The sequence below is a fragment of the Euprymna scolopes genome, chromosome 8 (assembly GCF_053919585.1).
Source record: "Euprymna scolopes isolate OS-2025 chromosome 8, ASM5391958v1, whole genome shotgun sequence".
Taxonomy (NCBI): domain Eukaryota; kingdom Metazoa; phylum Mollusca; class Cephalopoda; order Sepiida; family Sepiolidae; genus Euprymna; species Euprymna scolopes.
This window is the reverse complement of record NC_136489.1, coordinates 150115075-150133336: the sequence shown is the minus strand read 5'-3', so window position 1 is coordinate 150133336 and position 18262 is coordinate 150115075. Positions and strand designations below refer to the sequence as shown.

Below are 18262 nucleotides of genomic sequence, written 5' to 3'. Positions count from 1 at the left end.
TTGTTATTTTATCAACTTGCATGAAAAGAGCTATGTAAAAGATGCTTAAAACCGTTTCAATTATGCAAATACCATCAGTAGTTTAAAAGTTATGAGAATTTTAAGCGCCAAAATTCAGGCTTTTCCATGGACATTTTTCTTTAGAAAAAGTGGTCTAAATTACGGACTTCAACATTTCAAGAAATTTGGTAATTTCGCCACCATTTATTTATTTTTTAAGCTATTCTCATGAAACTTGGCACTCTTATGTAAAATTGTGTCCTCTTTCTGATTATGCAGTCAAATCTGATGCATCTCTTTAACATAAGCCATGATTATAAATTCAGATGTACAAATATCAATTTTTTTTTAAACTGGCGCATGGTATCATACAGTGGGTGTCTATTTATGAAGAAAACTAAGTATTACAGTAGTATATTTAAATATAGCTTTATTGAGAATAGGCATTTTCCTGCCTCCTCACTAAAGGAGAGCTTAATCTTGGGTGTAGCCATTGAACGCCTAAAGAGCATTCATGTCCGGTATTTACTATTCCCCTTAAAGAAAATAAAATTGAGTAGATATGAATTAATCTCAGAAATAAATCAAAGAAAATTTTTCATATAGATTTTAGATTTCTGTAAAAGATGGAAATTCCCATAGTCGACCAGAACTTATGCATTTTGGGACCAGTCCAATTTTCAATTTTGTAAATCCTCTCTATCTGGCCCTAAATATACCCCTATTTTCTGAGATGCAACCATAAATACTACTGTACATGAATCCTCAATGTAACTTTCACAGTACCAGGATACCAGGAACCCTGATAAGCAACAACTATATATTCACCAGTTGATGGTAATTTTTGTCATTTATATTCTGTTGTTTTCCTGCAAATTCAATTATGTAAACAAAGAAATAAAACAGTAATTTTTTACCTTGTTTCCACCTTAACATTTAAAATGATTACTTCTATAGGTTTTAGGGTATGCTGAAAACGAATATTGCATTTAAATTTTCTGCAAATAAGTAGTTTTCCAGATATTAAGCAATGCCATTTCTTATGTTATCACTGGTGGACCTCTTGGTATGTGCAAGCGCACAAACGCAACCCCGAGAAACTATGCATAAATGCGCATACCAAGATGGCCACCAGCAATGACATAAGAAATGACATTGGTTAATATCCGGAAAGCTACTTATTTGTGAAATATTTAAATGCGATATTCGTTTTCAGCATACTCGAAAACCTTAAAAGGTAGTCGTTTTAAAGAAAAATATGGAAAGAAGGTAAAAATTTACAAAATGCATCACAATGAAATTCTTTATCGAACTGCCTAATTATTATTATTTAGATATCCTCAGTTAAAAAAAAACGGGTTTGTTTTACAGATTCCAAAAAATAGTCTTGACGATGAGTTCAAGATAAATTCAAGTTTCACTATATCTTTTTTTATTTAATTGTTAGGTGAAAGTACAGATTAGTTAACAAAAAACACCCTTCCTTCCCCATGTTAAGAATGAGTTTTTAAATAATAACGTTATTATTTCAGCATGGTAGGATAAGTGCACAAGTACCTTTTATTTGTTATATATTTGTTTTGTATTTTTTTTTGACCACTAAAAAACACAATTCTACCTTAAGTACAAGTTAAACGCATGTACTTAGTACATTTTGTTGTTTTTAACGCTTTTAGTGCATGTGTACTTGATGTAAATCGGTTTAGCTTTGTGTGTGCGTGTGTGTGTGTGTGTGTATGTGCGTGTATGATACCATTAGAAGAACCCAAACGTTGTCAGTTCCCATCCCAACGATTTTCTTTTTGGCCTAATCTATTCTCACCCAACTGATTGAAATCTCCGCTCTCTCTCAGAGAACCTCTGAGTTTCTAACTATTCGAAACTGGACACTGTCTTCAGCTATTGTAAACTCAAGACTGTTCATAAACTGTTCCGAACTGTTGTAAAACTCATTACCATTCCTAAAACTGGCCATAAAATAATTCTAAATGCATTGTCCAGTCCTTTTGTCTCAATCACTGCAACCTCAATTAACAATCCTATTTTAGTTCCCTTTGTGTGTGTTGGTGAATAACTTTCTATACCTTTGTTCTGTTGATAAACTTGTTTCCTCTTTTTTTTTGTTATATTTTTTCCTCGTTATTTTGTACTTGAAGGGTGGAGGACATCAATAGTATCCCACCAGTGTTTATGTTTAACTGAGTTTTATGGACAAATTTATCTTCAGTTGATCTTTGACAACTACATATTTTCATTTACTAGCCAAATAGAAAAGTTACTAGTCAAACCCACATGATTTTTAGAATATGACATCTTCGTTCTGTGATGAGTATGCACATCATAAAGATTTTTCTGTATATTTTTAAACAAGTGTAATTCTAAATATACAACAAATTTATGTTGATACTTAAAGGTATAAACATTCTAATTTCTTCAGATATTTTTTTAAACAGCCTTCGTTAAAAGAAAAAAAGTATATTGTTCTATTAAGCTTTTATTGTTTAAATAATTTGACTTTGTTCGTTTTATTAAAATAAAAAGTTGTAAATATTTTTCACTCAGTAGTGAGCTTTGGAAGATTGTCAGTGAAAGAAATACAATCGCCAAAAGATAAGCGTTTTATTATTTCTAGTCGCTACTTTGAAAAATCCCTCGCAAATGCGACTGTTTCACTCGCAATGTAGAGCCCTGTTTAACTTCACACTTGCCACTCAAATTTGCCAAAAGCCATAATATAGTTTACATTTAAACAAAATAAAATATAATCTTAAAATACAGCGAGACTACCACAAGCAAGTGCAGTGTAAACAAATTGGTATTGCATTACACAGAGGCCCATTTCTACACAGTTATATTTGAACATGAGAAAAACATCATGGATGGAAAATATTTCTGAAGGAGGATGGAGGGCATCGCCACCGAAATGTTGCTGCAAAATAAGTAATGACAAGACAGCGTTAACATTCAGATTCTCTATTGGATCTGTTGCTTTTCATATGTGTCTTAAAAGCATTGTCCAGGGAAATTCATATGGGTTGTCCAAAAGAGATACTTTATGCTGATTATTTAGTATTTGTCTTAGATATAAAGAAACAAAAAATTTGATTCAGGATATGTATTTATAATTTAACGCTTCATAAAAAAAATGCATCCCAAAAACTTTCAATTGTCAGGGACGTTCAGAAAAGCAATCAACTTTGATCACTGTGTGAAAAACCCTCATATCAGACAATTGCTATTCATTTGGACACTTAACGATCTCGTGGCGAAGAAAATAAATACCATGAAAGATTTCATTTCTTCGCCGACTCCTGACCTAATTATCATTCAGTCAACGCCTTTCACTTCCTTTGTCGTAGTGCAGCGGTAAGATCTCAGGTTTTGGCCTTCGCGTCACGGGTTCAAACCTGCCTGCCTACTAACACTTTTTTTCCCCTTCTTTTACATTCCAAACACCCCGGGCAACGCCGGCACCACTGCTAGTTGGAATTGGAAATAAAAATAAGAAAAATATTTTTTTAATGAAGACAAACAGCTTGAAATAATACAAAGCAAGTTTTTAATTTGAAAAAAAAAAAAAAAAAAAAAAAAAAAAAGTCAGAAAATTGTCCAAACTGATTTCAGCATTATCATCATTCTTTTGTCTCTAACCTGGGTTTTTATAACATTTGCGTTTATGACGTAGTAGGCTGATTTTGTTGAAGAAGGTGTGTCCACAGGTTATACACTTGTGCGGTTTGCACATGTAGTGAATATTCATGTGGTCTTTTAAATGTTGGGGACGTGTAAAGCGTTTACCACAAATGCAGCATATAAACTTATTATTCCTGCGATCGTGAACATCTTTCTGGTGTTCGTTTAGTGATGATTTGCGAGTGAAATAATTCCCGCATGTGGCACACCTGAATTTGGAATTGTGTTTAGCGTTTCTTTGGTTGCTGTAAACGAGACTTTCTGTCTCATCTGTCAGATCGATGGAATCAATAGTTTTCGGTAAAGTTCTATGGAAAGAGAATTGATTTTCTGTTTTCTTATTTTGCTCTGTCGAGTGGTTAACAAGGTATTGGATTGGCATCTTTTTGTACCTAGATGGATATATTGGAGATTTTAATGATGGTCTCTGCGAAAGTCTTTGAATTGAATCCTCCTTGTGTGTGGGCAAAACAGTTAGTTTGATAATATCAGGTGACGCTAAAAGTGGGTTTAAATCTGTTGATCTCAAATCGAGTGACTCAGGTGAAATATTGTTTTGTTTTTTAAACTGATCCATGGACTGTACATTAAGCTTGGGAGGACAGGTCGTCCTCTCGGGTGTTTGGTTATCAATCAACGGTGATTTGACGATCGGTATAAAATTTGAATTCTTTGTACCCAAATTCATTGCTTTTTGGTAGGATATTCGTAGAGCTTTATTTAATGTCTTTCTGAAAACCTTTAATGAGGGGCTAGCTGTCTTTCGATTCAATGGCTGCCGGTTTGGGTTCATCGGCAAGACATGAGGGTTGCGTTTGATTTCAGTAATTGATAATTGTGATTTAAGTGCTTGGGCATTTGTCAATGTTGTCTGTGGTGCAGTTGATGGGAAAGAGTTGGGATGTGTGTGTGTTAGGGAGTCATGGAGGGGGTGAGGTGGGTTTGCATTGGATGTTGCATCTTCAATGTCCAAAGTGAGTTCTTCCTTAGGGATTATTTGATCAACAAACCTCACCCCATTCACAACCGATCCGACTGATGATGACGAGATGTCTATGTGATCAGTGAAGTGTTTCACACTGTTAATCGGTTCCACTTTGGTCGTGCCTCTCTCAACAAACTGTCCCACATTCCCAACAGGAATTTTCATGTCTATAAGAGAAGAAAATGTGTAAGTAATTGATGCCAACTTTAGGTGTTATGTGAAGGAGAGTTCCATTAAAAAGCAGATTTACTTTTTAAAAATTTGGATTCATAAAAATTAAAAAGAGGATTTTTCTGTTTGAATGAAGCAACAAGTCAGTAGGAAAATCAGTGCGATCAAAATGAATCAAGAGAAAATAGATTATCTGATTCTAACGTTTTTATCGTAAAAGAAATGGAAGTGGGCAGTTTAATAAAATATTATTTAACTTTAAAAGGTTCAAATTAGTAATCCATTAATGAGTTGAAAATGATCTTTTCGGACGAAAAATTTATATTATTGTTTCTATTACACAAACTAATCTCTTAAACTTGATAAAATGATGTTATGGTTGGATTCAACAAAGGTTAACCTTGAAAATGCCAACCATGATTAAATATAATTAATAACTATAATTAAATAAAATTCAAAATCCTTTCTGCAATTCAGTCATATTTAGTACAAACATACTTATATCTGACTTGTCCACCAAGTTTTATTCATAAATATCCAACATTCTGTTTTATCGCTGTTCAATAATAAACAGATGTGGATATAACAGATAAATTGTGAAAAACTCTGGCATACTCGGTTTATGGTCCTGATTTGGGGCTGGAATAATTTTCTTCAGTTCTAAAATTTTCTGAAGATTGTTTTAATAGAAGTTATCTTTAAAATAACCCCAGAGCTAAAAATCTAGGTTAGTTAAGGTCTAGTGAGTGCAAAACACATTCGAGATCATACTTGCTATGTCAAGATGATCATCAAAGTACCCCCTCCCCCATATCATTGAATGGTGATAAAACAAAGACTGTTGGACATTCATAACTAAAACTTAGTGGACAAGTCAGGCATAGACTTTAGTTTATTAATACCAAATATGATTTTATTGCAGAAAATGTTGTGAATTTTATTGACAATTCCATGGATGGCATTTTTGGGAGGTCAGCCTGTATAAAACAGGGTCAGTAGAAATTTTATTGAATTTTAATGTAATTATACACACCAAGCAATTAATATGTATCGATAAGATTTTAAAATAAAAACATAGAAAAATGTTACATATTTTAACCATAATGATCAAATGTTACTCTTTGTATCTATAAATATAATCCTATTACCAGAATTAAAATGTGTACAATTCTGCGTTATTCTTTTAACAGTCAAGACCATAGTGCCCCAAACACCTGCCATTTCTGGCCATCTTTACTGGACAAAATGTTTACAGTCCTTAAAAAAAAATGTATCCAAAAATCGTACTTATTACTCTTCTAGCATAATTTTTTTTAAAATGTAACTATTTTTCAGTTGCATTTACAGGTACTCTGACCTGTTGTAGAGGTCATTTTTAAGCACTCTCGTCTTGATAGGATTGTAGAACAATCACTTTATTTACCATAATGTGTGGCGACGTTGCATAGACAGCAGTTGCTGCAGTGAAGAAATAGATAGAAGAGCAGTAGGAGGTAGCAGGACTGGTGGTCATGCAGAGATAGCAGCAGTAGGAAGACAGAGAGAGTGGAGTGGGAGAGACGTGATGGCATGAACAGCAGGAGAAAGAAAGCAGACAACAATGATCCCCCGCTAGCCAGTGACAGCTCTTCAAAATTTGTTATGTATAATGGGAAGCACAGACAGGAAATAAGTGTCTCTCAAGAAAAGTGAGTTCAAACTATTATTATTTTTTTTTTTATTTGTTTGGTACTTCGATGGGGACGAAAGACGGGAGGAAAAATGAAATGAGAGTGCCTTCTATAACGTTGCATAATATCAGGGCATTTCCATTTACACAGAACATCCACAGAATGCCAACATCAATATAAAGGGTGGGGCATAAGTCCTGTTATAAAATTTCAGAACTATTTTTTATGATAATATTAAGATAAATTTACTATCACACAATTTTATTAAAAATATATATAATAAAGTCTTTCTTTCTTATTTACTATTGAGTTCTAAATGGATCCCTTCTTTTACTTTTAATTTCGTTCTTTTTTATATATTCTTATATAATGTTCGTCCTTGATTCTCGCTTGATTTATTCCTCATGTACCATAATGTGCGGCGACGTCATGTAGACAACAGTCACTGCAGTGAAACAGAGAGAGGAGCAGCAGGAGGTAGCAGGACTGGTGAAGTCACGTGGAGATAGCAGCAGCAGTAAGACAGAGAGAGGGGAATGGGAAAGATGTGACAGCATAAACAACAGAAGAAAGAGAGCAGACAACAATGATTCCCTGATCGCCGGTGATAGCTCCGTCAAAATTTGTTATGTATAATGGAAAGCACAGACAGGAAATAAAAGTGTCTCTAAAAAAAAAAAAAGAAAAAAAAAGGAGTTCAAAGTATTTCTTTTATTTGTTTGGCACTTCGATGGGGTCGACAGACGAGAGGAAAAACGAAATGAGAACGCCTTCTATAACATTACATTTGATTACAGACTATTTTATTTTATTTTGAGTTAATATTATAATAATAAACAGAACATGTTTATTAAGTAAATTTAATAATATCTAAGATTTTAATTGAGAATATTTAATGTCATTTTCTGTTCCAATACTGTTTATAATGGATAGCGGTTTGCTAATATCGGATTAAAAGGAGTGGAATATTAGATATCCATAACATAACAATGAAGGCCACACTTATAACAAACCAAAGTATTTACCATTTGGGGTCTTTTACTGGAAGCAAGATTTCCAGTCAGCAGAAATCTTTTCATTGCTTTATTGCTCCGAGAAATCTTTTCATACTTCATTGCTCAGAGAAATTCAGAAAGATGATTCTTACCCTTCTAATTTATTTCAGCTGAGGGTCTGTATTATATCATGAAACACATTTGGAGCAGAAGATGTAAATAAAATTCAATTTTAACTTTTGCACTATACTCAGAAACTTATAACCAAAAATCAATTTATGGTCTAATACTCATAGGCTGACATAAATTAGATGGGTTGGAATCCCCTCTTTTTTGGATCGATGAGAGTGAAGTGTTAATGGCTAAAAAAATACTTTTGCTGACTGATGAGAAATTTTGCCTCCAGTTAAATATCCCAAATGCTAAGTCTCTCAGCGTGCTTTTAGGTATGGCCTTGAAAGTGATAAAATTATGAAAAATATAATAACAATCTAGGTAGCAGATAGAGAACCAATAATTATTTCATTCCAAAATTCTATAAGTTTTTTTTGAACAACAATAATAAAATAAATATGCAAAAATATGAATTAAATTTTTTAAAAAATAAAATGAAAAAATGAACCAAAATAAAAAAATAATAATTGTATAATTTTGCACTCTTATTACAAAATAAAATTCAAAATGTCGGTAAGAAATATTAATTTATGCAACAGTAAGAGATGGAACACAACCTAGTGGCCTTATTTTGATTGTTATAGTTACTAGTAGCAAGGGTTATGGTGCATAAAACGAGGCCCTAAGTTTCAAAGATGGCGGCAGGTTTGTCAATTGAGGTATGGAAGTACAAAATTGATACAATACTTCTGCTTTTCTTCAAAACTGCTTATTTACATATTTAGACAAAATATTAAGACTTTTTTTTTGGTCAATATATTTTTTTTTCGAACATATTTACATTTTCTTTTTTAAATGTAGTATATTTAAATATACTTTATTTACATTTTATTTAAACCTGCTCAGTCTATTACAGTCGTCGTCGATTTAAAAAATATTATTTTTATAGTTAACTATAATTTATGTTTATTTTTTCACCCCCCTTATAATAAAAATATATCAAAATATGTAAACTTTCTTTATCAATTGATCTTGTGTTTTATAATTGCATAGAAATATCTAAACAATTTGACAAAAGATAAACATAGTTATTTGAAAAAAATGTGATTAAAACACACAAAATCCATTGATAAAGAAAGTTTACATATTTTGATATATTTTTATTATAAAAGGGGTGAAAAAAAATAAACAAATTATAGTTAACTATAAAAAATAATATTTTTTAAATTGGCGACGATCATAATAGACCGCAAAGATGTAAATAAAGTATATTTAAATATAGCACATTTAAAAAAGAAAACGTAATTATATTTGAAAAATAAACAAAACATAAATATGTTAGAAAAAATGTATTAACAAAAAAAAATCTTAATATTTTGCCCAAATATATAAGTAAGCAGTTTTGAAGAATAACGGAAGTATTGTATCCTCTTTGTGCTTCCATACCTTAATTGACAGACCTGCCACCATCTTTGAAACTTAGGGTCTCGTTTTATGCACCATCACCATAGCAATACCAAACACCATAACGTTCAGCGCTGGCGCTGGACAAGGCGCATACTGCTACTTAATTTGACAGTCATATTCTTTAAATCAGTAATAAGTACATTTCTCCTACTTCCATCCAAATAAAACTTATATAACTGGATTCACAATAAAATTTACTTTAAAATGGTATTTCAATATTTTTGTTGTGATTTGTATATTTGAAGAAACCGCTATTTAAATCCGACTATTAACAACAAAACATGCCAGCATAGCATGCCCGCTGGCGGTAGATGACTTTTTGCAAATAAGCGATCAGTGTGTGTTCACATAAATACTCAAAGTGGAAGTTGTACCCATCGATGACGTTTCTAGTTGTTTTAGCTAATCAGGGAAAAGGATTGTCTTTGCTACGGAATTTGAACACAACATGTATTCCAGTCCAAAGTTAGAATATCTCAAAGTTGATGCTTTGTAGTACAAAGACCATTAAAGATAAAAACTCTATTCAAACGCTATTTAATAGCGAATATATTAATTTATTTTGCCCTAAAATTTGAAAAGAATTTGATAAAACTTATGCACGAATCGATAAAAGTAGTGACAACCGCATATAAACATGAGAATTGTTGTGCGTCGTGACGGGCACAAAAAAACTAAAACAAGTGTTCGTCAACTAACTTACGAACGTAAAGTATTCATTTTATTTCGATATTATTTAGAAAACGTAAGTTTTTAATTATGGAAAGGAAAAGAATATTTTGAAAAAATAAATTCTTTGAAAAAGAATAACCAACAATGACTATGCTTTTAAATGAGTTAAAACACACAAACCACTTAAGAATAACTTTTATTGGGGTTGTTTTACAATCCACGGAGGTATGAAAAAATGGTCAAAAACCAAACATATAACAAATGTTACCAAAGGCAAGTCACTCTTCTACCTACCTCAATAAATTTTTGATGTTGTAAGTACTTATTCTGTTAAAAAAAAACGAGCGTTACATGAGAACAAGAAAAAACGATTACGATGTCTCAAAGTCTTGACAATGACTTAAAAATAAAAAATTATACAAAATAGTCATAGAAACTCACCCAATAATTGTCACGGTAACTTGAAGCCGTTAAAATAAAATTTAATTATCCTAATTAGCTTAATCCTAATTAGCTTGAAAACATAATTGTAATCTGTACAAAATTTCCTTTCATTTGAAAAGCCATATTTTGTTAATAATTTCTTTGAATCGTGTTGTGGTGGCCATCTTGGATTTCCTGGTGGCCATCTGGGATTTTTCACAGTGTAATGATGACAACTGATAATGTCCATCAAAATAATATTTCGCATGATGATAAAGCCTTACCTCCCATTTTTTTAACTATTTTTTTATGATGCTTCTACTTAGTGTTGGGACGATTCCTAATTTTTATCCGATTCCGATTCCGATTCCAAGAAAATATTGATTAACGATTCCGATACCAAGTACGATTCCGATTCCGATTCTTAGGGAATTTATTGTTTTGAAATATACCAGGTAGTTTTATACTTATGGTCGGTAGTTCCCAAATATGTTCCCTAACTTTGGAAAAGATATTTTATGTCTACACCGTCGTGTTCTGGTTTAAATAAAATTATTATATAGTAAACTATACGGAAAGATTAGCAAAATTTATTTTAGAGAAAATTTATTTTACTTTAATGGAATACAGAAAAAAAAACTCAAAGAAAATAGAATTTATCCTTCAGAGAAAAAACAAATAAAATAGAATTCATATAACAGAACAAAAACAAGAAAATTAGAGAATAAATACACACGATTCATTATTTTGGTCCTCATAATTAACAGATTTAATGAATTAAATAAAAAAAAATATTGCGGAAGAGAAAGAAAATATATACTAATTAAATATAAAAAAGATAAATATTTGATTTAATAATTTATAAATGAACGTGCGTAATGAAAAAAAAACAATATACCACGTGACATGGCGCCGTAGATACAAAATAACCTTTCCAAAGTTAACGACCATATATGAGAAATACCATTAATTGAAAGTTTTCGTGTTTTATACCAAAAGGTAGGTATAGCGAAAAGTTACAATTAAAGGAATTTCAAAAACGATTTTTTGTTTAGCTATTGATAGTTGTATTTGTGACGGCAGTTCTTCAGACCTCCATAATTCACAAGGAGTAGTTAACACCTATTATTTTTTCTTACTTTTTCATTGCTTTTACACGTTGTTTCTAACGTGAAGAATAAGTTTAGCCAAACTAATTTTGAAATAGGGTATATCAAAGGAACACATATAAAAATGATACCACTAGAAAAAACAAATGAAATACTAGATAAAATTGAGCAAACATAATTACCAAAATTACAGAAAAAGATTAAAAAAAAAAAATGGTGAAGTTTGTTGAGTGAAATGAATTATTGAAAGAAAATTAATTGAACTAATAGAAATGTTAAATAAAAAAAATGTCACATTTCAATATTTTTTTAATAATTAAATACTCAGGGTTGTCGAAATTAAAAATTAAGTGATTTTTTTTTTTATTAGACTTCTTTCGAAGCTTGTTACCTTGAAAAATACATTTAAAACCCTGTTTTTTTAAAGAAATTGAAAATTAAATGCAATTAAACAAATTTAATTGATAATTGAAACTTTAAAAACATATTAAACATTGAAAAATTACTTATCTCACAAATTAACGTCCAATAAAGTAGATCCAGTCTTCATACAGGAATTTGGTTATAATAAATATATCTTTCCTAAACTTAAAAATTAAATCTTTTTTTTTTTTTTTTTTTGAGAGAGAGAGAGTGCTTTAAAATCGCCGGGGAGTGCCGCCTAAAATTTTAAAGAAGTAAATTTTAGGAGTTTAGTGCCTTTCAAAGACGGTTATCATAATTTATTATCATCATTTAATTTCCCTTTTTTTCCTCCCCCCCCCCCCCACACCTTTCCACGTTGTTCAGTAGTTAACCAGTGCTCCTGTTGCTGTCAGTCAGCTATCTTTACCTAAGTTTTAATTTCTAGTTAAAAGAATTTTTCATGAATGGAATCAGTATTTTTAAAAATTATTTTTTTAGTTGTATATATTGTATTTACTCTTTGAAGTTAAGGAGGGTTAAAAAAAAAATGGTGACACCTAGATGGTGACGAAGGCAAAAAAAAAAAAGACACTGCGATTTCGACCCTCACTAATAAAACTGCTCTGAGTGACTAGTTGGTAATTTTTTGTTTCTTTTCTTTTTTATTTTGCTCCTCCAATTTATTTGGATGCTTCATAGTTAAATGTTTTAACATGTTGGTTGTGGTCATGTTAGATGGTTTTATTCCTCGCGATATTTTAATTTGACAGACTTTGCAAATGGCTTTCAACTCATCATCTTCAAAAAGACTTTTTTTGGACTTTGGGCCATATTAGAAAATTCAGTTTATCTGTAAACAATTAATTTACTATTAAATTTTGTTTTAAAGCTAGTCACTTATTTGGATAATTAATTGAAAATAATTCGCTAAAAAAGACAAAAAGAAAAAAATATAAAGGGATGGGGCGGTAAATTGTACCAACCGGTAGTTAACAAAAAAAAACTTATAGAATTTAATTTTTGAAACCAATGTATAAAAGTTTACATAATGAAATGCAAATATGCATTTTCGGGTTTGTATTACTGTACACATAGATTCGAAAAAGTTGTCAAAAAACAAATATATAACAAACAAATATTATCAAAGGCAAGATAAGTTACTTTTCTACCAAACTGGGTAATTTATTTTGTTTTTCTTCAATGTAACATGTTTATTCAGCTCGAACAACATGCAGTGTTTACCGATGTATTGGAAAATTCAAAATGGCGCCCGACACTCTCTTTAACATGGTAAGTTCGGGAAAAGGTGTTATAAATAATAAACTAGACAAAATACTATTAAAAAAACACCGAATATATGTCAAAATATGTCACGGTAACATATATTGAGCGAGTTTCTAGCAGTATTTTGTATAGTTTATTATTTATAACATCTTTTCCTGAACTTACCGTGTTAAAGAGAGTGTCGGGCGCCATTTTGAATTTTCCAATACATCGGTAAACACTGTATGCTTTTCGAGCTGAATAAACATGTTACATTGAATAAAAACCCGAAAAATATATCCAGTTTGGTAGAAAAATAATTATTTTGCCTTTGATAACATTTATTTGTTATATATTTGTTTTTTGACAACTTTTTCGAATCTATGTGTACAGTAATACAAACCCGCATTTTCTTTTGAATTTTGTTTTTGGTTAACTGTGTTCAATTCACACATGGTTGATGCGGTTCAATATTGCTTAACTATAAGTCCTTAGTAAAATTCTATTTATAAATACTTTTTAAAATGAAATTATTTAATTAATCGTAAATATTATTTAGACATAAAAATTAATTGATTACAAAACCTTTTAAAAAAATATATATTAATTTCTTTTTCGTTCGGCAAAAAACTACGCAAAACACTTTTAATTTTCAATTTAAAATTCTAGAAAAAAGATTATATTATTCTGCTTTTAATATAATCAAATTCAGGGTTTTATCTTTCTGGGGGGAAAAAAAAATAATGGATTTTATTTCAATGAAATTAAAAAAAAAAAAAACTTGACTGAATTGAATTAATTACCCTTAAATTAACGAAGGGGTTATTTAATAACTTTAGGTTTGGAAGAAATAGGTATGGGGTCGATTTTTTTTGAAACTTCAAAAGAAACCGACTACTGTCAAAACTTTGCGAAATAATACAACGTGATCAATTTCATTTTAGAGATATTTCTTTCAAAAGCCTTCTTTTAAAAAAAGAAAAAAAGTATATTGTTCTATTAAACCTTTTACTGTTTAAATAATTTGACTTTGCTCGTTTTATTTTAAGAAAATATAAGTTGAAAAAGCATTTTCATTCACTATTAGAAGATTTGTCAGTAAAAAAAAAACAATCGCCAAAAAGATAAGCGTTTTTTTTTTATTTTTACTCGCAATGTAGAGCCCTGCATACTCAAGACCGTCTTATAACGAAGGCCACGGCATACTTCTTTTCAAGTTAACTCTTTTGTAGTTTTGATTACAATAGATCTGAATGAATGAACCTTGTAAGGGAGGGGCACTAAGCATTGCCCTGTTAATAATGAATTTCTTTGGTTTCTTTTTATTTCTCTCTTGCGGTTAGAAATATCAGGAAATTTTTTTCTTTTTTTCAACATCAGACTAAAAGAATCGTAATGAAGGAATCGGAAAATGAAGGTATTTTTTAACGATGCGATTCCGATTCCGATACCTCCCAAAATACACGATTCTTACGATTAACGATTCCGATTAATCGTCCCACCACTACTTCTACTTAAATCCGTTAAAATGAAACTTAATTATGCTAATTAGTATGCTAATTTGTTTAATGTACATGAAAACATAATTCTGATCTGTACAAAATTTCCTTTAATTTGATATGCTACAACCCACATTTTGTTAATAATTTGTTTGAATCGTATCGTGGTGGCCATTTTGGATTTCTCAGTCGCCATCTTCGATTTCCTAATTGCCATTTTGGATTTTTCATGATGTTATAATGGCAAATGATAATGTCCATCAGAATAATACTTCCTATGATGATAAAGTCTTACTTACCATTTTTCTTAGCTGTTTTTATGATGATTCTACTTAAAGCTGTTAAAATGAAACTGGAGTATGCTAATTAGTCTGTAAGTTACCAATTGAGATGGTCGTAAATGCCAACTGAACCTTCATGGTCTTATGATAATATGTTCAAAATTTCATCATAATATCTTAAAAAGATCTGAAGATACAGCTTTTTAAAGATGGGTTAGTCTGTAAATTGTGCAAATTTCCTACCATTTTCAATCACAAGCTTATATGCATTTGAATAGGACTGACTTAAGACAAAATGTCCAATGAACCACACATTTTTTGATACTTTGAATGGTCGCAACTTCAGTTCTAATCGACCAATTTTAAAAAAACTAAAGATATTATTTCTTTCTTTTTTATGCTCTTTTCAATAATGCTTGATTTGAGTTTATTTAATCTAAACAAAAAAATGGTGTAGTATTGCTACGTGCTTACGATATGTCATTCTCCCCTAAGTTTAACAAGTTTTAACAATTTAATGACAACTATTTAACAAAACCATTTAATGACACTTATCGCATGTATTCACATTATTGCAGTATATTTGGGCCCGTGCAATGTATGCGTATATGTTATTATGGTACGTTACATAAATTATGTCTAAAAAGAGTAACTGCGCCTGGAATCGACAACATATCATTGATCAGAATGTCTAATTAGCAACATTTGCATTCGTTGCATGTAAATGTGCAGCGGGTTGATTCTGTATATGAAAATCTAGTAGACCACACTTGCATAAAAATACATATTATTGCTCACGTATGCTTAGAAACAATTTATATGTCTTACAAAAAAAAAAATAAAAATAAAAAAACACCAAAAAGGGAATCATCTGTGCAAGAAAGAGCCATAAGATGGACCATTTAACTTGTCTAGAATCTACAGTCGACTTATACACAGGTAATAGCTAAAACGACACAATTTTTGGTCTTAAAATGCACATTGACTTATACACAAATATATACAGTATATGTAAGTGTTGAAAAATATCCAAAGCTGAGACACTTCACCCATTAAAAGGTTAGAAGAACACTGGAAAGCCATAATATGATAAAATATTGAAAAGTCAGCTCTGACTAAAATCATATGGAGGGAAAAAGAAACCATCATGTTACCTGATGTCTTGGGGGACTTTTTGTCCACCTGTAAGTCTGGTCTGTTACCTCCAACAGTGCATCATTCAACTTTTACTATTGTTCTTCCACACTTTTTGCAGTGGAGCTGCTAACTGAATACTCAATCGCTTGTTTATAAATGTTATCTAATGAGCTTTCTTCAACTTAGTCATAAATACAGAGTGGAACGATAAAATCGTCACCCTAGAAAAAAAACGACATGATTCCATTTCCGTTTGATGAAAACCAGTTTTCTTTTTTTTGTTGTAGACCATCTACTAGTTGGCCAGTTGTGTACAAATTCCAAGAGCAATAGAAGCTGTGTTTGAAAGTGACAAAATGTTCAACGAACGATATCAGAGATGTGCCACTGTACAACTCATGCTCTCTACCAATCCAACTTATGACAACAGGACCATTGCCAGCATCCTCAAAATTCAAAGCTGGACAGTTCAACACTTAAGGGCACAGCTCAATGCATTGGACAACCCTTTGGAGGTGATGGAGCAAAAGCTCAAAGCCAAAGACACTGCCAGAAAGACCTGGACCAAGGAGTTCATTGAAAAGGTCCAGGCAAACATTGACAAAACTCCCCAGCGGCCTATTTGTCAGATTGCCAGTGATTTAGGCATCTCCAGGACCAGATGAACAACAGAGAACCATCATTGGATTGCCACAAATAACAGGAACATGGCCAGGGCGATAAAAAAGTTTCTGGTCACAGTTTTGGTCTTCGGTGTGGTTTCAAGCGAGGGCCAAATCATGCCACTTCACATCTTCGAAGTTGGCTTGAAAGTCAACATCAAAATGTATCTGGATGTGCTGAAGAGTGTGACGATCACCTACTACAATCAGGTGGCCGCTGGCAGATTCTAGGTGTGACAGCAGGACTCTGGGCTGGCCCACAAGTCCAAAGAGACCCGGGCTTGGCTTCAGAAGGAGTACAAGGAAAAAGTAAATCATAAGCTAAACGTTTTGGTTTCAATTCTTGGTGGTGGCGCACAAGCCATTTTTTAAAAAACTTTAAATCATTACTATATATTGGGTTCAATATAATATAATGAATATGAAATTTGTATTAATCAAAATATCATATTTAAGCATATTTCACGACCAGGCAATTCTGGGCAGCCTGCTAGTATATATATATATATATATATATATATATATATATATATATATATATATATATATATATAAAAAAATGGACAATTTTGCTATATTCCAAAGTTCAAGGTTTTATTCATCTTACTAATCATTTTTTCAATAAAAAAAAAGAAATTAAAAAAAAAACAACTTTGGTACATTTTACAGATCTGTTTTGTTCATAGGAAACAATCAATATTTGTATGTCAACATTAGATATTTCCTTCCGTGGACTCGTCAGAAAAAACAAAGTTCTTAAATAGAAAAATGCATAACTATGTAATATGGAAAATTCAGGAAGAAGTAAAGCAAACTTACATTGGTCTGTACTCTGTGGGTGATCATCTTGTTTTATGGTGAAAATTTTTATCACATTAATATTTATTAACTTAAATTGTTATAAGATTTATTTCTGGTTACAGGTTACCAAAAAAAAATTGTATAAAAACCTTTGTTCATTTTAAACCAATAATTATATATAGTATGCTTATTGAGGTTAAAACCGAGGGAAATATTTACAAGTCATATTAGTACAAAACTAATCTTATATATATCAGGGATATTGCTTCTGTATTTTTTGGGTGGCCATATTGTTTTTTATTGAAAATCTATCACATCATTATTATCATATTGACTGAAATTGTTTAAGATTTTATTTGGCTACAGGTTACAAAAAAATGATATATAAAAAACTGTAGTCTATTCTAAAGTAATCATTATTATATATTGTATGCCAAATTTAGATTAAAACTGAAGGAGACAGTTTCAAATTACATGAGTACAAGACTAATTGTACATATATCAGGAATATTACTTCCGTATTCTTATACACAATCCAAGAGAAATAATCCTGCTTGAAAACTTATGGTAATTACTTCCTGTTCATTAAAGGAAGTGCTTACATTGACTTCAATTGTCTGGCATATTTTATTACGAAGTATCCTTTTTATAATAAACTTATTTATTCTCCTTATGATTCAGTTTTAATATAAATAATTTTTTTACAGATATCCTCTCTCTCAAATTCAATAATATTGGTTATAACTGTTTTATAATCTTATTTGTATATTTATTTATTTTTTTTACTATTTATTTCATTGTATTTTTCAAATTTCTATTCCTATCTACGGAAATAATTTAAGCCTGATGACCTTTACAAGTAATATTTGCTTTAAAGTATGTTATTAAGGGTTCCACCATCCTATATCCCCTCCC

General features: G+C 31.0%; 1 protein-coding gene across 4 annotated transcripts in view; it reads right to left on the bottom strand.

The window, feature by feature from the left end:
• Positions 1–18262, bottom strand: part of LOC145283830 (uncharacterized) — a 103240-nt gene that overhangs the window by 43877 nt on the left and 41101 nt on the right. For 2 of the 4 annotated variants that reach the window (XM_080132923.1, XM_080132924.1), the window contains exon 3: positions 3543–4845. The exons of 1 other annotated variant lie outside the window; for it this stretch is intronic. In XM_080132923.1, the coding sequence (XP_079989049.1) occupies positions 3647–4845 (1199 nt within the window). In that variant the 3' untranslated portion in view covers positions 3543–3646. Of the gene's footprint in view, positions 1–3542; positions 4846–10061; positions 10095–18262 lie in introns of those variants that run through there. One more of the 4 variants, XM_080132926.1, reaches the window with a different exon arrangement.